This window comes from Harpia harpyja, chromosome 4 (assembly GCF_026419915.1).
Source record: "Harpia harpyja isolate bHarHar1 chromosome 4, bHarHar1 primary haplotype, whole genome shotgun sequence".
NCBI lineage: Eukaryota > Metazoa > Chordata > Aves > Accipitriformes > Accipitridae > Harpia > Harpia harpyja.
Genome location: NC_068943.1, coordinates 71384435 through 71404137, shown reverse-complemented (window position 1 = coordinate 71404137; position 19703 = coordinate 71384435). Strand labels below are relative to the sequence as shown.

The following is a 19703-nucleotide window of genomic DNA, read 5'->3' as shown; positions in this document are numbered from 1 at the left end:
ATGCTTGACAGCTTCCTGGGTGTGTTTTTTCCCTCTACAGTTGCCCCATTTAATTCATGCTGTGGCAATCAATGCATATGTTGATGTCTCATTAGGGTTTGCAACTCAAGCTAGACCTTCAAGTCACTGGTGCTCTTGGGATGGAGCTTGCTTTAACAGCATCCTGTGAAGTGCCCGACCATTTGTTTCCATTTTGACTTCTTTGTGCCAGTTTTTAGGATCAAGATCCAGTTCTGCAAAATCACATTTGAAGTCATAATGGAATTGGTTCAGGGCCTGGAAACTCTTTTTGGAGGAACCTATTGCTCAAACCACTTTAATGGGTCAGATGCTGATTTTATCCAGAGTTGAGATTTGAAAGTCCCAAAAGTAAGAAGTCTGAAGTGGCACTCAAGGGATCCTCTAACCTGCTGGCACAAACTGGCTGTGATTCCCTTGAGACATCAGTTTACAGACTGACATTCATATCCTTGAAGGTATGGGAGATTTAGGATTGACAAACAGGCATTTTTCCTGCCTATGACATTTTCCTAACGCGTGTCTATCGCTGTCTGGGACTGCTTTATTCACAGGTATTGTAGAGAGTTTGCTCTTTACTGGGAGGATTGCTCTGTGCGAGCAGATCATTTGGGGTCAAAAGAAAGTTCGCTATATCTAACTTCTCTTTCAAGTTAACAGGCAATACATTAAAACTACAGTTAGCTTCCATAGCTAGAGCTCAGAGCTTGAGGCTATGAACAGAAACAGTTTTACTTTGAAACATCTGAAAGGAAGCAAGGCATAGCAGATGCACTCTGCCCTCTGGTTCATCAGCAAGGCAGAGGTGAGACAGAGCATGTCTGCCTTGGAGGTAATCATCAGCCAAAAATGCGCTGAAATCGAAAGGGCTACTGACACTTGATGATGTGACCTTCCAAACTCTTTACTTCACTTAATTATCATGACTTCTTTTCCCCCTTAGCCCTAACTCTATTTAAGGAATTAATTATGAAAAGTTCCTATGATTTCAGATCAGTTTTCTGCTGCCTATTTAACCAGTTTCACCTCCACTCCTCTAGCAGTTCATCACTTTCTCGTACTTCCTAGTCTGAACATTTCAAGAGGTGAGAGAAAATAAAAGGGCACGACCATCATGAACAAGATGGAACTATTCCCCACGCCACTTCATTTTAGTGACTACTCCCCAAAACTCCCCTGGGAGCTTGAGTGAGGTGTACAAATTCTGCTTTCCTTCTGCAGAAAGCATGCCCTTCTTCCTTAGGCATCATGGACGTGGGGGAAGGCATTCAAACAACCAATGGAAGCAGGGGCTACAGAGTGGCAAAATAGCTGGCAAAATTCAAAGGTCAGGTTGCAATTCAAAGTATGCCAGGTGCTACCCTGTATATTTTTGATAAAGTACTTTATCAATCGCATCTGACATAATTCAAACTGAAATCTCTTCCTTGCATGACCCCTCCCTCCTAACCAACTCCTTTCAAACCTTCCTGCCTCTCCCTCAGTTTTTAAATACTGTAAGAAATGAACACAAGTCTCACCTGTGACTTTTTGCCTGGTTCCTTCAACAGACAGCTCTTCCACAGGTTGATACTCACAGGCTATCTACTACCCTTTAGATAACATCTACTTCCATGAGATCACCAATAGTTGGCTGGAAAATAGGAGACAAAGTCAGCTGAGATCCTTATTTCTCACTAAATTAGTTGTTTTACTCTTCACAGTGTTTGCTTTTAAAAGATAACAAAAATAGCTTTCAACAAAAAAGTAACCACCAAAACCAGGGACTGGCTGATGAAAGGATGTCTAAAGCATGCAGAGATCCAGACTAACATGTCTGAGCAAACTACCAAATTATTCACATAGGCGCACTGATTAACATTGACTAAATTATGTCACCAAAGAGAATGATACCAGAAAAGAGAGGAGGGGTCAATTTTACAGAATTGGTCAGGCCTGTTGCAAGTAACAGCTCATCCTTGTACCCCAAAAGTGCGTTCCTTATCTTTGTCTGCTCAGAATCAGTGATTATGGATACTAATCCAGCCTAGCATATCTTCTGAATACCAATGAAGGAAACTAAGCCTTGAAAAGAATACATACTTGTGTCAGTCCAAGTCTGGGTCTCCAACATTGAAGATACTTTGTTGACTTACAAAATCCCTTTCAGGAAAATGTTAACCTTACACTTACCTGGAAAAGAAGCTTTATTTTGGCTCCTCCAAATGCTGGAGTTCAGCTTGTGGTACTCTACCTCTGACCACCTTCCCCCCATACCAGTTCAAATGATGACATCCCAGAAAAGTAATCCTACATCACAGCAATTAATATGCTTTCATTTTCTTCTGTTTTTTTTATTTCTGTTACGTAGGTCAATATATTCTAAGTAAAAACATTTAACCCACAGGAAAAATTCACATTGTGTGTCATGGCTCGAAAAAACCTAAACTTATTAAAGAGCAGTAACTTAGAGCCATGCTCTGTATTTTTTCAAAATTGAAAAGAATCCTCTTTTGGTCGAGTTCTGATAAGCTGGCCAAAGTGCCTGCCACTGCTCAGACTGCAAGTTTTCTGCAGTATGCCCGTAAAATTTATGAGGTTTCAATTTGTTCTGTTTTTCTGCTATTTATGCTTATGTTTTGGGCATATTCCACTAGACTAAATATTGGTAAAGCATAAACATCAGTCTCAGTATTAAGCTGCTATGGAGAATACTAAGAAGTTTCCAGTACACCCACAGGAAAAGATCTGCTTCAGTGTGGACTGGTACAATGTCAATTGCCAAAGGTTGCACGAATGCAAACATAAACACACACAGAAACCACACATGGGTGAGAATGAACTTCAAGAAGCAGCTTGACAAAAACCCCCTGAAATGACCAATCATTAATTCAAAATATGGACAGCTTCAATATTAGCACAACTTCTAACGTGATACTTCCCCATGTATTTTACTATTTGTCAAGTTTTCCAGATCTCATTCAAACATATACCTAATACTGTTAATTTGTTACAGCATTTTAAAATTCTTTTTAGAAGTGCAGCACACGTACGTCTTCTAATTTTTTTATACCATACATATCTCATTCTAAACTTAGAGGTTTCCATATTTGTCATTAAAAAGCACATAGACAAAATATTTTATGGTATCTATAATAAATGCAAAGAAATCAATACAAATAAAACTTGGCTTAGCAAACTGTACATACATAAATATGTTCTTTGTTTTTCGACTTGACATTCAACATTTTTCCTCATAAAACCTTTTACGATCTTATTTATTACATCCATTTTTTTAAACCTTAAAAAAAGTGCTTCTCAGATTTACACCTTGTGCATTCAAAGCAAAAGTCAGAACACCATGCCCAAAACAGAAACCACGGGGAATAATACATTGCCATACAAGATCCTTTAAAATTGTGTGTTACAAATGCTCTAAAATTTCTTTAGCGTTGGTTATTTTGTATACTGTAGATACTGAGAGGGTATTTAACAAAGACTGGCTAATGGCTCATTTAGAGCAGCACACAGGAAAGGATCTACAGTATCAAGTCCTTGGCTATGCATAGTACAGGGCAATGACCTGGATATAAAGTGGCTAAAAGATCCAGAATGCTGGACAGAAGGACATTTCCCTCGCACACGTCACATCCTCCTTAGTACCCAGGATGCAAGTATTGAAACGAAGCTACTCAGGTAATATGTTGTGCAGTTTGATACTGATATACTGATGAGTTACTAGCTGAGTGCCAGCAGAAAATGATATGGACACAGTGGTGGCCACAGCAGGTAGCTAAAGCTGCCACACTGAATCCCGTCACTCTCTAAAACCATCCTGCCTCCCAGCTAGCACTCCAGCAAGGTCACCTGCTGTCTCACGGGTCTCCTTCATAATGGAGGTGGACCATTCATGTATTTTAGCATGGGGTGGAAAGAGCGGGCAAAGTTGTTGGCCATAGTACAGCTGTAGTCCTCCTCGGTCATCGGCACCAGGCAAGCCAGCCCGATCAGGAGCAGCAAGAGGAGCTGAAGTGGCAGAGCAGCTCTGAGGACTCTGAGGAAGAACGACGGGTGCCGCCATGCTGGCCCAGCCTCAGAAGGGGAGGAACCTGAGCCACCTCTTATGGACCTGAGAAAAGAGGATGGACAGGTGAATAGACTAAAACATTACTGCAGCAGAGGTTGCCCTCAGGCACTCAGCTTTCCCTGAAGGCTTGTTTACAATTTGTACAGACTTTGACTGACAACTGCAAAGGTATTTTTCACTGAACGTGCTGTTTCCCTAACACTCTTAAGAGATCCCATATTTCTAGACTGGGTAGGAAAACACCAAATGATCATGATAGAATGGGCTTTGTGACCCCACAGCCCCTTCGTCAATTATGGGAAAGACTCTCCACTTAAAGCACTGTGCTTTAGAGAAGGGGAAAATAAAAAGTGGGTCATACCTGTCATGTGTTCAGTGCACACTGTTTAAAAAGAAAGCCTCCTCATTTAAAATGGCAGTTGCATTTGGTTTGCAGAAGTTTCTACATTCATTTCTATGTATAGCATCCGCAAGGGTATAATGTGTTAAGATTCAGTTACATCAATCTTCAGTTAATTAATACACCAATATGCAGGCAACGGGGACTCATTTTCTACAAAGTACATTGTAATTTGAATCTTGCACTGAATCAGCAGTTAAAATCTATTTGCTCAGCTGACTTGACACCATCACCTTCTAAGTGATTTTCTCCCTTGTGCCTATGGATCTGACTTGAAATGATACGTATCTATTGTATGTCTATGGGAGAGGCAAGACCTAACGCAAACATTTCCGAAAGGACACTTCAAATTAAGCACAAAAATCCAATCTGCTTTTTAAATGAAGGATAGAGACATAGTTTTCACATTTTCCTTTTTGAGTGAAACTGTCAGAGTTCTAACATCCAGATGACAGGTTTTGAGCTAGGTGGACGACTGAAAGGAGTGATTATGCGAGTTAAAATCTGATGGTCTCAGTGTGCTAATTAAATGGCATGGGAAAGTATTGTATTTTAGCACTAGCGAAAAATGGAAGAACTTGGAGCCTTCAAATAATTTGCTTCAAGAACTCCTCCATTAAGACATTAGGTCATGAATTATGTCTTAGACATGTTGCTATAAAACATCCATGTGGCTGCTATGATTATGAAGCCCCAGAAAATCTATGGTTTGCTAGGGTTTAAGAGATAAAAATGCTCATAAGGATGGCTTTAGTCTCAGCTTGAAGGTGTGGGAGATCAGGCTTGCTGGCTGAGGTAATATGCTCCCCAATAAAGCAAGTAGGGGGTGATGGTTCTTTAGTGTCTCCTTGCCTTCCCTGCGTCCTTTTGATCCTGTCTCCCAGATAAATCTGAATCTGTGTGAGAAAGCATGCAAAAACCAAAATATTACCTTCAAAACTATGCCAGGCTTGGCAAGGGTCCCCTTCCCACATGTTCAGAAAATAATTCTTTCTATGCTTCAGTTTATTTTTATTGTCTTGTTCATATGTGTGTATCATCCCACTATGAAGACTTCAGGAAAGCCAGACAGATTTGGTAAAGTTTAGATGACCAACAGATACATAAAGGCCCAGGTACACTAAATAATTAACTTGACCTAAATATCCCAGGAAGGAGCGATGATCAAAACATTAGATCGCGTGTTGTTTGAATGCGTGTTATTGTAGCCCGGATGGAAAGCTGCTTATCGCATAATGTAAGATCGCATATTGTGAAGAACATATTGAAAGGATATGGCACATTTAACAGCATCAGAGCATTCCATATTAAAGTTCAATTAGATCAGGACTTCTACTGTCCGAGAATGCCAAGACAGAAAGTTAATGGACTGAGGCAGGAACAAAGGGAACAAGGAGTGCTTAATTACTTTCCAAGCATTTGATTGCACAGTCTACCTATTTACAAGGCTCTCATTGTACAATGTTGTTAATCCCAATCAAAAAAGGCCACATTTCTGCAGTTGGTAACTGCTGTTTGATAATAAGCAAAGTCTGAATTTTCTTCATTGACTCAGAGTTACTCTGGGGCAACACTGGGTGTCACAAGGGGAATTTCCAAAAAATGGAATCAAAAGGGAGCAGGCAAAGTTAGCATCTAATTTTTCTTTTCTTTTCTTATGGCTTTAGTAGCACAATCCAGCACTTTCTGGTTTGTGTTTTACAAAAAAAAAAAAGAAGAAAAACAGTGGCATGTGTAAGCTGCATGGCTGATCTCAACAAGGAACATAAACGTTTCTTCAAAAATGAAAACAGTTCATGGCAAAGTTTTTCAAAACACTTTTTTTGCAGTGAAGTAGGGTGTTGAAGAATAGTTTCTAATACTGCATGGAAACAATTAAACAAGCCAATAGTGAAACATTATGAAAACGTCTTCAGAGGGGGAGTTCTAAAAAGTTCAAGTGCTGTACTGCCTGTGTTCATTGCAGGCATGCGTCTGTAATCTACATAATTGGCTGGAAAATGGAATGGCTCAGCTTAGAGTGTTTAATGGATTTGGTAAGGAGAGATGGTTAAAAATATATATTTTTAATAAAAAAGGCTCACTATTCCTAAGGGCCAGAACTCCTGTTTACTCTAGCAGGAGAAGGGAAAGCTGAAGAAATATATGCCACTTTGGAGAAAAATGTAATTTCTTTTTCTTGAGCTTGCATCTTTAGCTGTCTGTCTTCTGACTGCTCTGTCATTTGTCACACTGGCCCCTGCTTGAGGAGGGAAGGAAGGAAGGCCATCTGCTACTTGCTCCATATGCAATTCCTACTAACTAAATAAAAGGGGGAGCACAGCTGCAGACCTGCAACAGTAAGCTTTTTCATGTCAAACAATCTCATAAATTCACCTAAGAAGTGCAGGCAATGGCTATCCTTACTTTGGAAGTTTGTAATGTCAGTGAAATTGGAACTCTTTCCTAAGCATTTCAAGAGAGGAGAAGCTAATTTACCAGGCTATAGATTGGACAGGCAGTGAACTCTAATTTCAGCTCAGATGAATACCTTCTTTTAAAGATGACTGATTTTTTTTTTTTTTCCCCAAGGAAAATATGGTTGAAGTAATCTATCTGTATTGCAGTAAACATCTTAAAGATTATAACAGAAGAATTTATCATTCAAGTGAAGCTGATAGGAATAAATAAAGCCAGTTTAATGAGGAAGTGACTAATGGAATGCAGACAACAGGCTTACATTGAAAGAGGCACTGCTGGGCTAGTAGAATGTTATTACTGGAGTTAATCAAGGATGAGTCTTGATTTAATATCTTTATGAAAAGGCTACGGCACAAAATATAGGAACAGCAAATTTCATCTGTATGATGATAGAACTTGGAATTCTTTGCAAATACAAAATAGGATTGGCTGCTTGCACAGAAAAAAGTGGGTGAATCCAATAGGTTCAAGAAGTAGCTCGAGGAGTTTAAGATTTGAGTATATAAGGTAGAAATAAAAACTTCTACTATAAATTTGGAAGTTCACACTCTGAAGATAATGAAGAGAATCTTGAGCTGTTTGACAGAGGATAGCCACAAACCAATAATGTGGCTTGTGAATAGCTGTGAAAAGGGACAAAAGAAATTTTAAAATATATTTCAGTTCAAGATTTCCAGAAGAGGAAAGGTGTTGTCTTAATGATGTTCTATAAGACACTAGTCCGCTCTCACCTAGAGCAGTTTGTGTCATTTTGGTTAACATACTTCTGGAAGACGAATTCAAACTTACACAAGGCTTAAAGGAGTCAAAAAAATTGCAGTATTTCTCCTATGAAGAAATAAAGTCCTGAGCTACCAACATAAAACTTGGGAGATACTAAAACTACCTTTTATAAAATAGTGCAGAACAGACAGAAAGAAGTTGTTAAAATAAAGGAAGGGATAAAGTTGGCACAAAACCAAATTACTACATCTAACCATGGATATATTCAAGGTGGAAATTATTGTATTTCCAGATAATCAGAGAAATTAAATTTGATAATGACCTTCTAATAGACTTTTTGTTACCACTGATTCTAATTTTTTTAAGATGGAGGCTGCTAGAGTTATGGAGGAGAAATATGATGCTCTGCCCACAAAAGCAGGCAATGACTCCTCTTGCTGGCCCAAGAGACGCTCTAGGAGTGACCTTGTTTGGCCATGTTCTGACTTCGGGTCTCTCCCTAGCTCTCAGCATCACATCACCCCAACCTCAGATTTGGCTTACCCTGTAAAGAAGATGAATGTGTCCATTTCAAAGGCAGTTAAATATGAAGTTTAAGTAACAAGCTCTAAGTGAGAGTGCGGGAGATAACTGGGAGAAGAACCATGGCAAGCCAAGCCCAAACCTTGTGTTTGAGCTACTGTATGGTGATGACTGCCATTTTGTGGCCAAAGGCACAGAGAGTCCTGTGGCCTGGTCTGCTCCAGGAACAGCAAGCTATCTTTAAAGATCCACTAGTCATTTGGGGAGGCTTGGGGAGAGCAGGAAATGGAGGTTGGCACTGTGGCACCAGGACTTGAATAGAGCTGCTCAAGAGAGACAATGTAAACACCCCTGAGGAAACTGAACCACTATTTTAATCTTATTAACATTTTAATCACTTCAAAAAATCCACAGGCACAGATCCAGGTGTGCATTTATGACAGCTCTATTAAACTGATGAAGAAAGAAGAGTTGCTTCTTGGATTTTCTTTTCCCACTTAGCACACCTCTTGAATGAGCCTTTAGTTAAATTCACAATGTAACGTCTAGTTTAAGCTTGTACCTTGCTTAACATCACACTATATATGCTTGTCTTTTTCCTGTGATAATGGGGAAGGCAAAGTGATATCACACTTGTTATACACAAAACACAGCCCCTCTAATTTTTAAATGAACTTTCCTTCACAACCTCCTATGCGATAAACCTTTTAAAATTGACTTTAGTTCTCATGTATACTAAACTCTAACAGGGTTTGCTGATCCAGTGCAAGATCAAACACAAAGTACTCTGATCAGAGGCATGTCAAAATATTAAAGAACACAGTGACAGCTTGTACTGCTTTATCAGTTAAAACCACATTATACATCAACCACAACCTGTCTGGCTTGCGCATTTGATTAAGTTTCCTATTCAGCAGTGACTCATTCGTATTCCATGCTTGTCTGAATGACAAATTGAATATTGTGTTGTACTGCTACAAGACGTGTTAATAAACAGTGCTGGAAAGACTTGATCTGAAAGATGCCGCACCAATGGTACTGCTAGAATAGAGGTTGATCTCAAAGCTGCAAAGCACTGCTAGCTGCTCTTTGAGCCAGCAGCTCGCACCTACAACCAGAAACCTTCTCAAAAGGTTGGCAGAAGTGGTCTGACTATACAGCAGAGCAGAAGAGCGCACACAGTATGCTTCTTGAGTACAACGCTGCTAGTGCAAGCATACTGATCTGCCGAAGACATCCTCCATTCCTCCTAGCTGTTAATGGCTGCAGAGTAAAGCCCCACTTCTCCCTTTTCCCACTCCCTATAAGAAACAAAATGCCAAGCTTCATAGCAGACCGGAGTTGGAAAAATTAATTCTCTTTCTTCATCAGGCAGAAAGGTGGAGTGTACATATGTCACCTATTTTCTATTTGGTTTCCTTGTGTTTCAAAGAAAAAAAAAAGATCCCTAAAAATAAGGCAGCTTCTTAGTGCCAGTGGAAGCAGTGAAAGATACTCTACCTGTTCTATATGTTATGCTATGTGGTTTTGCAATTACACCACTTTACTCACAGTCACTAACTACAGATATAAAGCAAACTTTTTTTTTGAGAATTGTTTATGTAAATATCTACACGGTAAGTAGTTTTGTTCTTTATTTCATTTATATTTGAGAATAATTTTGCTCAAAAAAGCCTTGATTTTGCTCATGAAAAAAAATAATACTCTTAAGGTATTTTATGTCTGCTTGGTTATTGCTCAATCACTGTATTAAATCTAGTGTTGCCTTCTCTCCAACATCAAATCTTTCACTTTAACAGGACTTATTTTAAAAATGAATTAGTTAATTTTCAATATATAGAGAATAAATGAGATTTAGGACTTAGCTATAAGAACCAATGTATTTTCATCATACTTTGTGATTATTTTAGCTGTTGCAATGCCTAAGATGCCGAAATAGCAAAAGACATCTTCTTTATACATATTGGCCTGCTCATTTACGTGTTGGGTTTTTTTTAACTTCATAACTCTAGAGGCTAGTGAACTGATCAGTGAAAGAGTGAAGGTACACACACCACACTGACAACAACAAAGAATGCATAAGCACTGTTAGCTGCAGAGATGACAGATTGCTGGAGACAAGGTGGAAAGCAAAAAGCTGTAGCTGCAAGCCTGCTCTCTACTGGTCAGAGAGAGATGGGGCAGTGCTGCTCCCAGAGCAAACACATGGATGCAAGCACTGGGCAAGAGTCATGGCAATGTTAGCACGTTATAGAGCAGTCATCTTAGGAGGGGAGAGAAAATGACCCCAAATCTCAAACCCCTCAAATTCTGACTTTTAATTTTTAGTCTTAAGTACTGAAAACCCACAAACTGAACAAAACATTTCAGGGGAAAAAAAAAAAAAGAAAAAAAAAAGAAAAGGATGTTAGTATGTCTCATCCAGATCTGTGGGTTTTGTGAATTCTAGAATATGGTATTGACCTATTACCTGCCTTAATTTAATATCTAGAAGTAAAGAGGATGATAAAAAGTGTTTGCCATGAACCTACTGGCATTTCTGTTAAATCATGCCAAAATAAAATAATCATTAAATATCATGAGTGTAAACACACACTCACCCTGATCAGGCATATGAAAAATAAATGTTGATTACAGGCCATTCCTGGGAAGCAAAAGCCATAGATGTTCAAAGATTAGCCAGTATTGCTATTTAACAAAGAATTTGAAGTAATTGAGAGCCTCTTTTGCCAAACTATTAGCAAAAGGGAAGTTTTCACTTGTTTAAGTCCTGGTCACCTGACGGAGTCGGTGTGGACGGAGAGGAATCACGGCCAATTTCCATCATCCTCTTGGGGTTCTAGAACAGAGTGCGGAAACCAGGAGAATAAGGTACCTGCTATGTGGACTGCTGACAGAGGGTCCAGGCTGTGAGAGACTACATTTGCCCCGTGGCTGTTTGCAATGAACAGGGGGTAAAGAAAGAAGAATGTTCAGTCCAGGCAAATAAAGACAAGCTACTGATGAAACTAAATTAAAAGTGCAGCAAAGGAAACATAAAAAAAAAAACAACATCAAATGAAGTGACCAATACCCATGAACCAAGGAAACTGGCTTTTCTTTGCATCTAGCTGAGTATGGAAATGATTGGAACATACACAGTGAACTCAAAAATAACAGTTTAGTCATTACATTTATGAACAGTAGCTCTGGATTAAAAAAAAAAAAAATCACTAGAAATTTAGCTCAAATAATTTATAATATGAAATAGAAAAAATGTATTGAGTTGAATATGGGCAAGTATAGATATTTCAAAATGCAAATGCAGCAAAATTAATATTCTCAAGGAAAAATGGTCCAAGGGCCTCCTTTGACGAGTCTGGCCTCTTGTCCACCCCCATGCCCCCCACAATTTTGAAGGCCAAATAACTGTAGGTGCATTCCTGCACTCACAACTATTTGCTGGAATATTTAATGCAGTTAGATAATTATAATTCTGATTGTATTTTTAGTATTAGTATTTATTTATTTAGCATCAGTATATCTGGCACTGAAATTCTAAACAACATCACTTCAGTCTCCAAAACTGTGGGTGCAAAAACCAGAAGTTTGAAAACCAGACTCCAAGGAGTCATACAACTTAGCTATACATTATGGACAAAAATGAAAAAAAAGTAGTCACGTACATAAACACTAACAAATTAGAGATAGACAAATGCTGATTAAAATGTTAAGATAAAACCTATTATAATTCTACATACTCTTTAGACAAAGATTTTATGGTAAAATACTTCTCCATTTCCTGTAATGGTCAGGCATCCTCCAGTTACATCCGTGATATCAGAGCTTTTACTAGTTATTTAAGTTTAAATTTAAAAGATAAAAACATTGACCTCTGAAATAAAATGTTAAGGTCTATATTCCTTCTCCTTCTGAAAAGCCAGTATTCCTTTACATTCTCGCACTAGCATCTAAAAGGAAACTAGTGAATGTAAAAAAAAAAAAAAACAAACAAACAAAAAATCAATTTCAAGAGCTGTAAAATTTATCAAGACAGAACCCAGAGGCTTTAAGAAAAGTGCAAATGGAATAAAAAAATCAAAACCAACTTGATTGTTTTAAGAACTAAGGAAAAAAGCAAAGTAATCAACCAATAGAATTGCAGAAAAAGACAAAATAATTATAGTTCCATTTTGGGCTCAGAGTATGGAAGTGTTAAGTACTAGGCATGTATTGCTATATTTCTTGAATTTTGTGCCAGCGATGTAAATAGACAACTCCAGAGTTGCCATCATAGCCATTAATTAGGTCCTGTGCAACTAGCTGTTTTGAATAATGTTTTATGCCCTTCAGCTCTACTTAGCCATTCATCCAAAGTCTCAATAAGACCATCGGCAGGATTCATCAGAAACGACAAAAAAACCTTATTGAGATTCTTGACGAAGTGGCTCTGAAGAGAAGGCCAAACAGAAATGGAGGACTGATTATACCAGACAAGACCAGACTTTGGGGTGCTGCCATCACTAGAGCAAAATACAAGAGACACGACATGCCATACCATGGTAAACCAACCACACTGACAGCCCTGCTTTTAGATAGTATTTACCACTTCTGAGTTCATGCAGGATGGGATATGCAGCAGGGCTGGGGAAAGCAGCTGTGTTTTGCTCTTGGTTTATGTAATTTCCTCTCCTATCAAGTGAGAAGGGGGCCTTCCAGCTGGCTAGAGCTACTGCAGACATCTAGAATTCCCACCCAGGAGGTGGCAGAAAATGTGTGACATGAAATTACCGTTCTCTGTCTGCTTGGAGTGCTTCTTCCAGATACAGGACTCACTGAGCCTGATGTGTCCAATTCATCAGCAGAGGACCATGAGGACAATTCCTAAAGTTCAGAAGGAATGGAGTTCAGAAATACAGCAACTAGCTGTTCAGGTAAACAAGCTAAAAAAAGCCTGAGTGAAATCCCAGCAGAGTTATTTCCAAAACAAATAAAATAAAGTAGTTAAATTTTGTTACCGAATTATAAGACTAAGGCATTACATGTTTTCTCTGTTAGCCCTGATGGAAAAGAAAAGCAAACAGGTAGTTAAGACTTAATTGCTTAAGGTGACACATTTTCCGCCAAAGTCAATACAGGGAAAAAAACAGTTGCTCTTTATGGGCCTTTAATTACAAGGAGAGGTTGGTACCACCAAGATTTTACTTAAACAGGCAGAAATTCACTAGAAGGAGAGAAAAGCTGAGCTCTCATGCCTTACGTACTCTGCTAATCCAAGACTTTAAAAAAAGTTAACTAAAGGAGAACTTTGAAATCTTTACTTTATACCTGCCACTGTTGGCGAAGACATATGCATAACGTCCTCTCAAATACCCTGAGATACATAATTTGAAAAGTTTTGGAGTACAGCTCAAAGCTCAGAAGACACTATGAGAGATTTGTTAGACTATTACAGAATTTATTTTATGCTTTTTTTCCCCTCTCTCTTTGACAGAGGGAGCATTATCTTCCTTTCCAGTGACAACTGACACACTATAATTTTCAGTGTGTATAATTTTCATGCAACTAGAATAATTATCTCATATACTTTGCCAGTTGACTGAATCAGTAATGGCAGGATAAACAAATCAAGATGTTCAATACTTATTGCTACACCAAGTAACAAAAAATTACTGGATTAAAAAACCCCACCATATGACAAAAGAGATGTTTACATTATGAAGTGTAAGATTACTTTATGTTATTCAAGATTACATGTATACCATCTTGATAAGTATTGCAAACAACAGAAACAGTGCAGCCAACAGCACTGACCAGAGAAAGATAGTCAAAACAGTGGGAAATGTGTGCCCAACAAACAGCAAGGAATAAAAAGATGTGACTTACCAGTTGACTACTTGAAATGTCTAGAATTTTCTCTAGGTCTTTAATATGACGGGTGACCTCTTTCAAGAGGAGCTTCAGTCTGTTTCCAATGACATGCACCTTTTCTTTGGCTTCAAGACAATCCTTGCCTTCAGCATTGACTAGCAATTGGCAGGACATATCTTGCAGTGACGCCACCTTCAACTGAGACTCCAGCAGTTCACGTCTGATTTGCTGTTGCCAAGGCAAGCATGAGATTTTTTTTAATGCAAGTTTAAAAAAAAAAAAAAAAGGAAAAAAGCTAGAACTCACAAAACTGGACATTTGAAATTAATGAAATGGAAAGAAAAGAGAAGCGATAAAAATTTCTAATCTGACAGGAAGACAGACAGCAGACTAGTGGTTGACTGAGATTTTAAATCATGAGTTATGCTACTAATGGAAGTGAGTAAGTAATGTTCCCTACCAAAGTAAGGTTAGTTCCTGACATTGGTCCCACAGTTATGTGTTAGCATGCAATGTACAATGCTAACCCTCAAGAGAAAAATAAATCTGATTAGGTGTTTTTCTGATGATGTGTTTTGGGAGAGAAAGGGGTGATTATAACCCTACCATTAGAAGTCTGTGATGCTCCTGCAGGATTTCTGAGTCCAGGTTTGGATTGATGGGCACAATCTCATTTTTCCTTCTGTCAATATTCTCTAACCAAAGCAGCAAACCATGGCTCATTTCATGGAAATCCTGAAAGCGATGAGTGATGATTTTAATAGCGTAGCAGACAATTCCAGTCAAACTGAGGTTTTTAGTTTATGCGATGATAGGTCCTACTGGCTAAATAATGTAACTTACAAGGAAGTGTAGAACAGTGTATTAGAATACTATTCAAGAGATGACAAATTTAGAAAATCTTGGGCTGGAAATACATGCTTCAGGTAGTGCAGGTGAATCTTTCAGAAAACACATGCCGAAGCTGTATTTTGGCTTGCACAGGCAAGTTTCAGACTGAATAATAAGCACACCAGATAACGATATGGTTTACATTTTTTGTATGTGGGATGCTGACAATTTAAAATAAGTGCAATACAGACCTGGCACTGCATTAATGCATCCTGCAACGAGGAGCGCCACTCTTCAATCATATTGCATACGTGGTCCCAGCGCACATTCATCTGAGACAGGCGCTCTTGAAGCTTCTTGCTCTCTTCACTGTCAGACTGAGTGAACTCTGAGCTGCACAGATTGATGGATAAGATGATGGCTTTGCGGTTATCAATTGCTTTCTGCAGCTCCTTGATGATAAGACAAAGTGGGATGGGAGAAAGAAAGGATGGAAATCGGTAAAACGTGACTTTCAGAAGAACCAAGTAGAGAAGGCAACACAAGAATGCAATGATTTGCCATCAGCAACTGCGGAGTGGTACCTTACTGTAACAGTCTCTTTACTCTGGATATGAGATTTCTGTGATCACTCTGTGACTCTGCAAATGTTCACTCTTTAACATCTACTAAAATTTTACTGTAAGCATAAACAAGAACAAGCCAATTAAACTTGTAAAGTCTTAAAAGTCTGACGTCATAGTTGAATTTTAAAGATCTGGCTCATGCTTTGGATATTTTAAAGACAGAGCGGGCCCAAGGAAATTTAAAGAGATGTAGGACAGTTGTACTTTAGCTCACAATAAAACTTTTGCCCTCACTTCTCAGTTTTGCTGGTAAACATGAAAACCAACATGTTTTCAAGTGGAAAGTGCTGTCAACAGTATTTTAAAATAAAAGCTTTTACTGAGGGAAAAGAAAACATACGAAGAGTATAAACAACCTACTCCAATTTATAGAAGCAGGACGTGTATAAAAACTCTGATTTGTTTACATTGGAAGCCACAAAAGAAACCCCATCTCTTTTGGTTTGGAGGGCACTAATGGGCTTTCCAAGAGTGGGTGACATAAGAACTGGATTCTTGTGAAATGCCCCTTTTTCCACCTACTTTACAGCATTTACTTAAAAGCCCCATGTCACAATGACCTTTGTAGTGCTTATGGAAGCTATATTTGGATTATAGTGAAGATCAGCATTAATATGCTTTAGATGGATAGCTGTCGGAAACAGTCTTTGCTATCTGTCCACCTCATTCCCAGCATGGAGCACAGTACATTTTGACATTGGCTCTCGCATTTTTGTGCCCAAGCTTATAAGATGCTAGTAACTGAATGTGAAGTTGTGGACCATCACATTTGCAGATCTTTACAGCTGTAAAATATCCAGGAGAGATCACAAAGGCAGCATTCCAATCCGGATGCATCTGAGATGACAGAAGAAGAAATAGGAATGTTGCAAAGTGACACCAAATTTTTCCTATATTGTACTGGTGACAGCAGTGTGTAGGCTACAACCCCTTTTGGGCACTCTCTCCTTCTTCCACACAAAGTAATATGCCCCAGTAAGGCATTTCTTTTAAAGTAGCTATTTTGTTACCAGTTTGACTAGAAGAGATTTGATTTAACTTGGCTTTTTTTTTTTTTTCCTCATCAGCTTGGCTGACATCAGGAATTATCTGTACATGCTGGAATTAAAGAATTACCACAGAATTACTATTCCAAAAATTCATTTGGATTATATAGTAAATGCCAGTGGTACATTTTTCTGCCAAAAGGTAACACTTTCCTGGTTACTTCAGTTATCAGCAGTAGCCTGCTACGTGCAGAACGGAGAAAACCAGCTGCACCTATTGAAAACCTCTTCAACGTACCTGTTGCACTCAGGTCTGTTTACAAGGTAACTCATGGAAAAGAGAAATAAAACTCACTTTCAGTTTTTTAATTCTGAGCTCAATAGTTTGTATGTCAGTGCTGAGATCAAGGCGGCGGAGCGTCTCCAGTTCCTCTTCAGTTTCTCCCAGCCAAGCCCAAATGCTATTAAGGTCAGAGTTAAACTGCTGCCATTGCTGAAGGTTTTGCTTCATCCTCAGCTCCTTGCTTAGAGCTTGAGCCTGAATTAATTCCCATCGGTCAATTACACCTGGAATGATAAACACGAAATTCAACAAAAGCAAAAAACCACCAGCCACACACAATTGCATCAGTTGAATCCTGTGCAGGACAAAAAAATGCCCCATAAAACCCCCAAAACACTAGCCCACGAAACACCACACTGAAAACTAAGTTAGATTGAAGAATGTGATGTTGGACAGAAAGAATGAAGAATCTGGATGATTCCAGGCAGCAGGCAATGTTACCACTTTCTATTGTCAGACTTCTATGAACAGAATTAAGTTGATACATGCAGCTCTCTCAAACAGGTTATGATGGTATAATGACATCATAAATTAGCATAAATGCAAACTGGACAAGGAATCTGAATATGTCTAACTAGTCACATATTTATTATTATTTTCATTGGCATTTGTACCTACTGCAGTTTAACACTCACACCTCACTACATTTGCCTAAGCTACTGCTGATGCATTGGATAAATACCTGCGCTAAAAAGAAATAAATTAGAGGCTATTTCTTGTTAGTTATCTTGAAATACTATGGCAGAAGGACAAGTTGTGTCATTCCATCAACTTAAAAAAAAAAAAAATCAAAATAAAATCAACTGCATGGGTAGCATATCTTGCCAAGCTAAGAATGGAGACATTGCCTTTACAGTCTCTGGAACAAATCCATGTTTTTATAATGCCATACCTCCTGTTCTACAGCTGATGTTTAAAATTAGTCAGGTGAATACTTCGACTCTATGAATATAGTTTTCTGTACTGTAGATGAATAATATTAAAAGTGAAAGCTAATATTAGAAGAAATGAATGGTGACTTATGTGTTTTGTACAGCAATATAAGCAATCTTTTTTCATCAGAAAACATTCAACAAAAATGTATTGCATCCACAGCGACATTCAGAATGGCTTAGGGTTGTGTCTCATGATATGAAGGGGTTCTTCAAATGCACTTGTGTGCCTAATCTCTTTATAGGGCATATACAAGGAATACTTACTTTTCCTTACTATTCCTATTAAGAGATGTTAAACAGAACATGGTAACAGACACAGTCACGTAAATATGTATGTCAGTAAATAATTCCAAGTATTTATTCAGAAAAATTTTGTACGTTTCTTACTTTTCATAACTGCTTTCCATCAAAGAACTAAATGTTACTTACCAGCTGTTTGTGTTTCAGTACTGTTCAGGTTAATAAGTCCAGATAATTTTTCTTCTTCCTCTTTCAGTTTATATCCAAGCCTTTTTACTGATTCTATGCTTCCACTGCACTCCCCTAGTAGCTTCATCTGTGTTAACAAACACAAAATCCCCTCTCAATACACACTGTACAGGACTAATTGAATGGAAAATACAAATTACAACGCAACCTCCAAAATTTTCCAAAAGTAAGTCTAAGTGTGAAGATAAAAATCTATTACTTTAACAATCTGTCCTGATACTATGAAAGAAATTTATATGGAGACGATAAGGCTTAAAACATAAGTTCAGATTAAATAGAAATAACTCAGTGCCACTGTGCCAAATCGTGCTGGATGGTTTAGGTGTCATTTGTTCTAAATGTTAAGTGTGAAATATTACTATGCATCGAAGCAGCTAATCTTTTAATTCTGTCAGTAATAAAATTATTTGAATGAATTAGGGAGAGATTTTTCTTCCATAAAACCTCTCTGAGAAAGCTTTTTAATCACAGATTCCATATAACCAACCTTGCTTATATGATGCGTGTTTATAAATCATCAGCAAGATGAATACTGTGCATGAAACTATAAAACCTGCTTTTAAAAGCAGAGGAATTTTAAACAAGGATATCATCATTAGATGGATAAAACCACATGTGAGAAACTACTTTTGGACATCTGCAAAAATGTAATAGGAAAATAAATTCCTTAGAGTCATGTTCCTGTAATCTTATGCTATTGTAAACACACTAATAACATAAACAACAATAGCATGTGTTTAAGGGTAGCAACCATATGAGTGAGTAAGTCTGAGGAACAGTAATATCTAATTGCTTTGTTGAAACAGCTATATTTCTTTCAATAGCAAAGCTAAGCTTGGAGTGCTGATTCGACTTGTCCAAAATACACGCACATAGCCTTTGTAACTGGAATCCAGCTCTGGTCCTGTAGGTGTTTTGCTGCGGATGATGTTTTCTGTTTGCTGTATTTGGAAACGACTGGTGTCTAAGGCCTTGTCCAGCTGTCGGATATGTGCTTCCAGGGCACCAGGTTCTCCTGTACCAAAACCAAAAAAAGTGACTGTCACTCAAGTTTTCCCAAAGTTGTTTTTTAATCTTTTGCCCTGGCAGAATAAATATCAGGAATACTATCTAGATTAGACAGTAAAGGAGAAAAGTGACTGCAGCGGTATGAGTGGTACAATGTCAAAGCAAACTGATAACTAGTTACATTAGAGGATGTTAGCGACCTTCAGAGGACAGATAACCATACCAAGGAACATGCTTGCCATAAGCATACTATCAGAGAGTCCACAGTTTAAAGCAGGCTTGCAAACTATTCTGAAGTGCCTTTTTCCCTCAGAGAATTCCTCACCTCTCCGAAGGGGAAAGTTCTTGGCAAAGCGTGCTCTAACCTCACTGATTTTGGAGAACTCCTTGCTCCCTTTCACAGACACTCTCAAATAAAACCTTCTATCCCAAACTCCTCATCCAAA

General features: G+C 38.3%; 1 protein-coding gene across 18 annotated transcripts in view; it reads right to left on the bottom strand.

Moving 5' to 3' along the window:
- Window positions 1-2325: 2325 nt before the first annotated feature.
- Window positions 2326-19703, bottom strand: part of SYNE1 (spectrin repeat containing nuclear envelope protein 1) — a 327350-nt gene continuing 309972 nt past the window's right edge. For 15 of the 18 annotated variants that reach the window (XM_052784707.1, XM_052784697.1, XM_052784703.1 and 12 more), the window contains 9 exons: window positions 19122-19264; window positions 18190-18316; window positions 16838-17049; window positions 15122-15322; window positions 14646-14774; window positions 14055-14267; window positions 12960-13052; window positions 11065-11123; window positions 2326-4126 (listed from right to left, as the gene is read on the bottom strand). In XM_052784707.1, coding sequence (XP_052640667.1) covers window positions 3886-4126; window positions 11065-11123; window positions 12960-13052; window positions 14055-14267; window positions 14646-14774; window positions 15122-15322; window positions 16838-17049; window positions 18190-18316; window positions 19122-19264 — 1418 coding nt within the window. In that variant the 3' untranslated portion in view covers window positions 2326-3885. Of the gene's footprint in view, window positions 4127-11064; window positions 11124-12959; window positions 13053-14054; window positions 14268-14645; window positions 14775-15121; window positions 15323-16833; window positions 17050-18189; window positions 18317-19121; window positions 19265-19703 lie in introns of those variants that run through there. The other 3 variants (XM_052784709.1, XM_052784710.1, XR_008234789.1) reach the window with 2 other exon arrangements.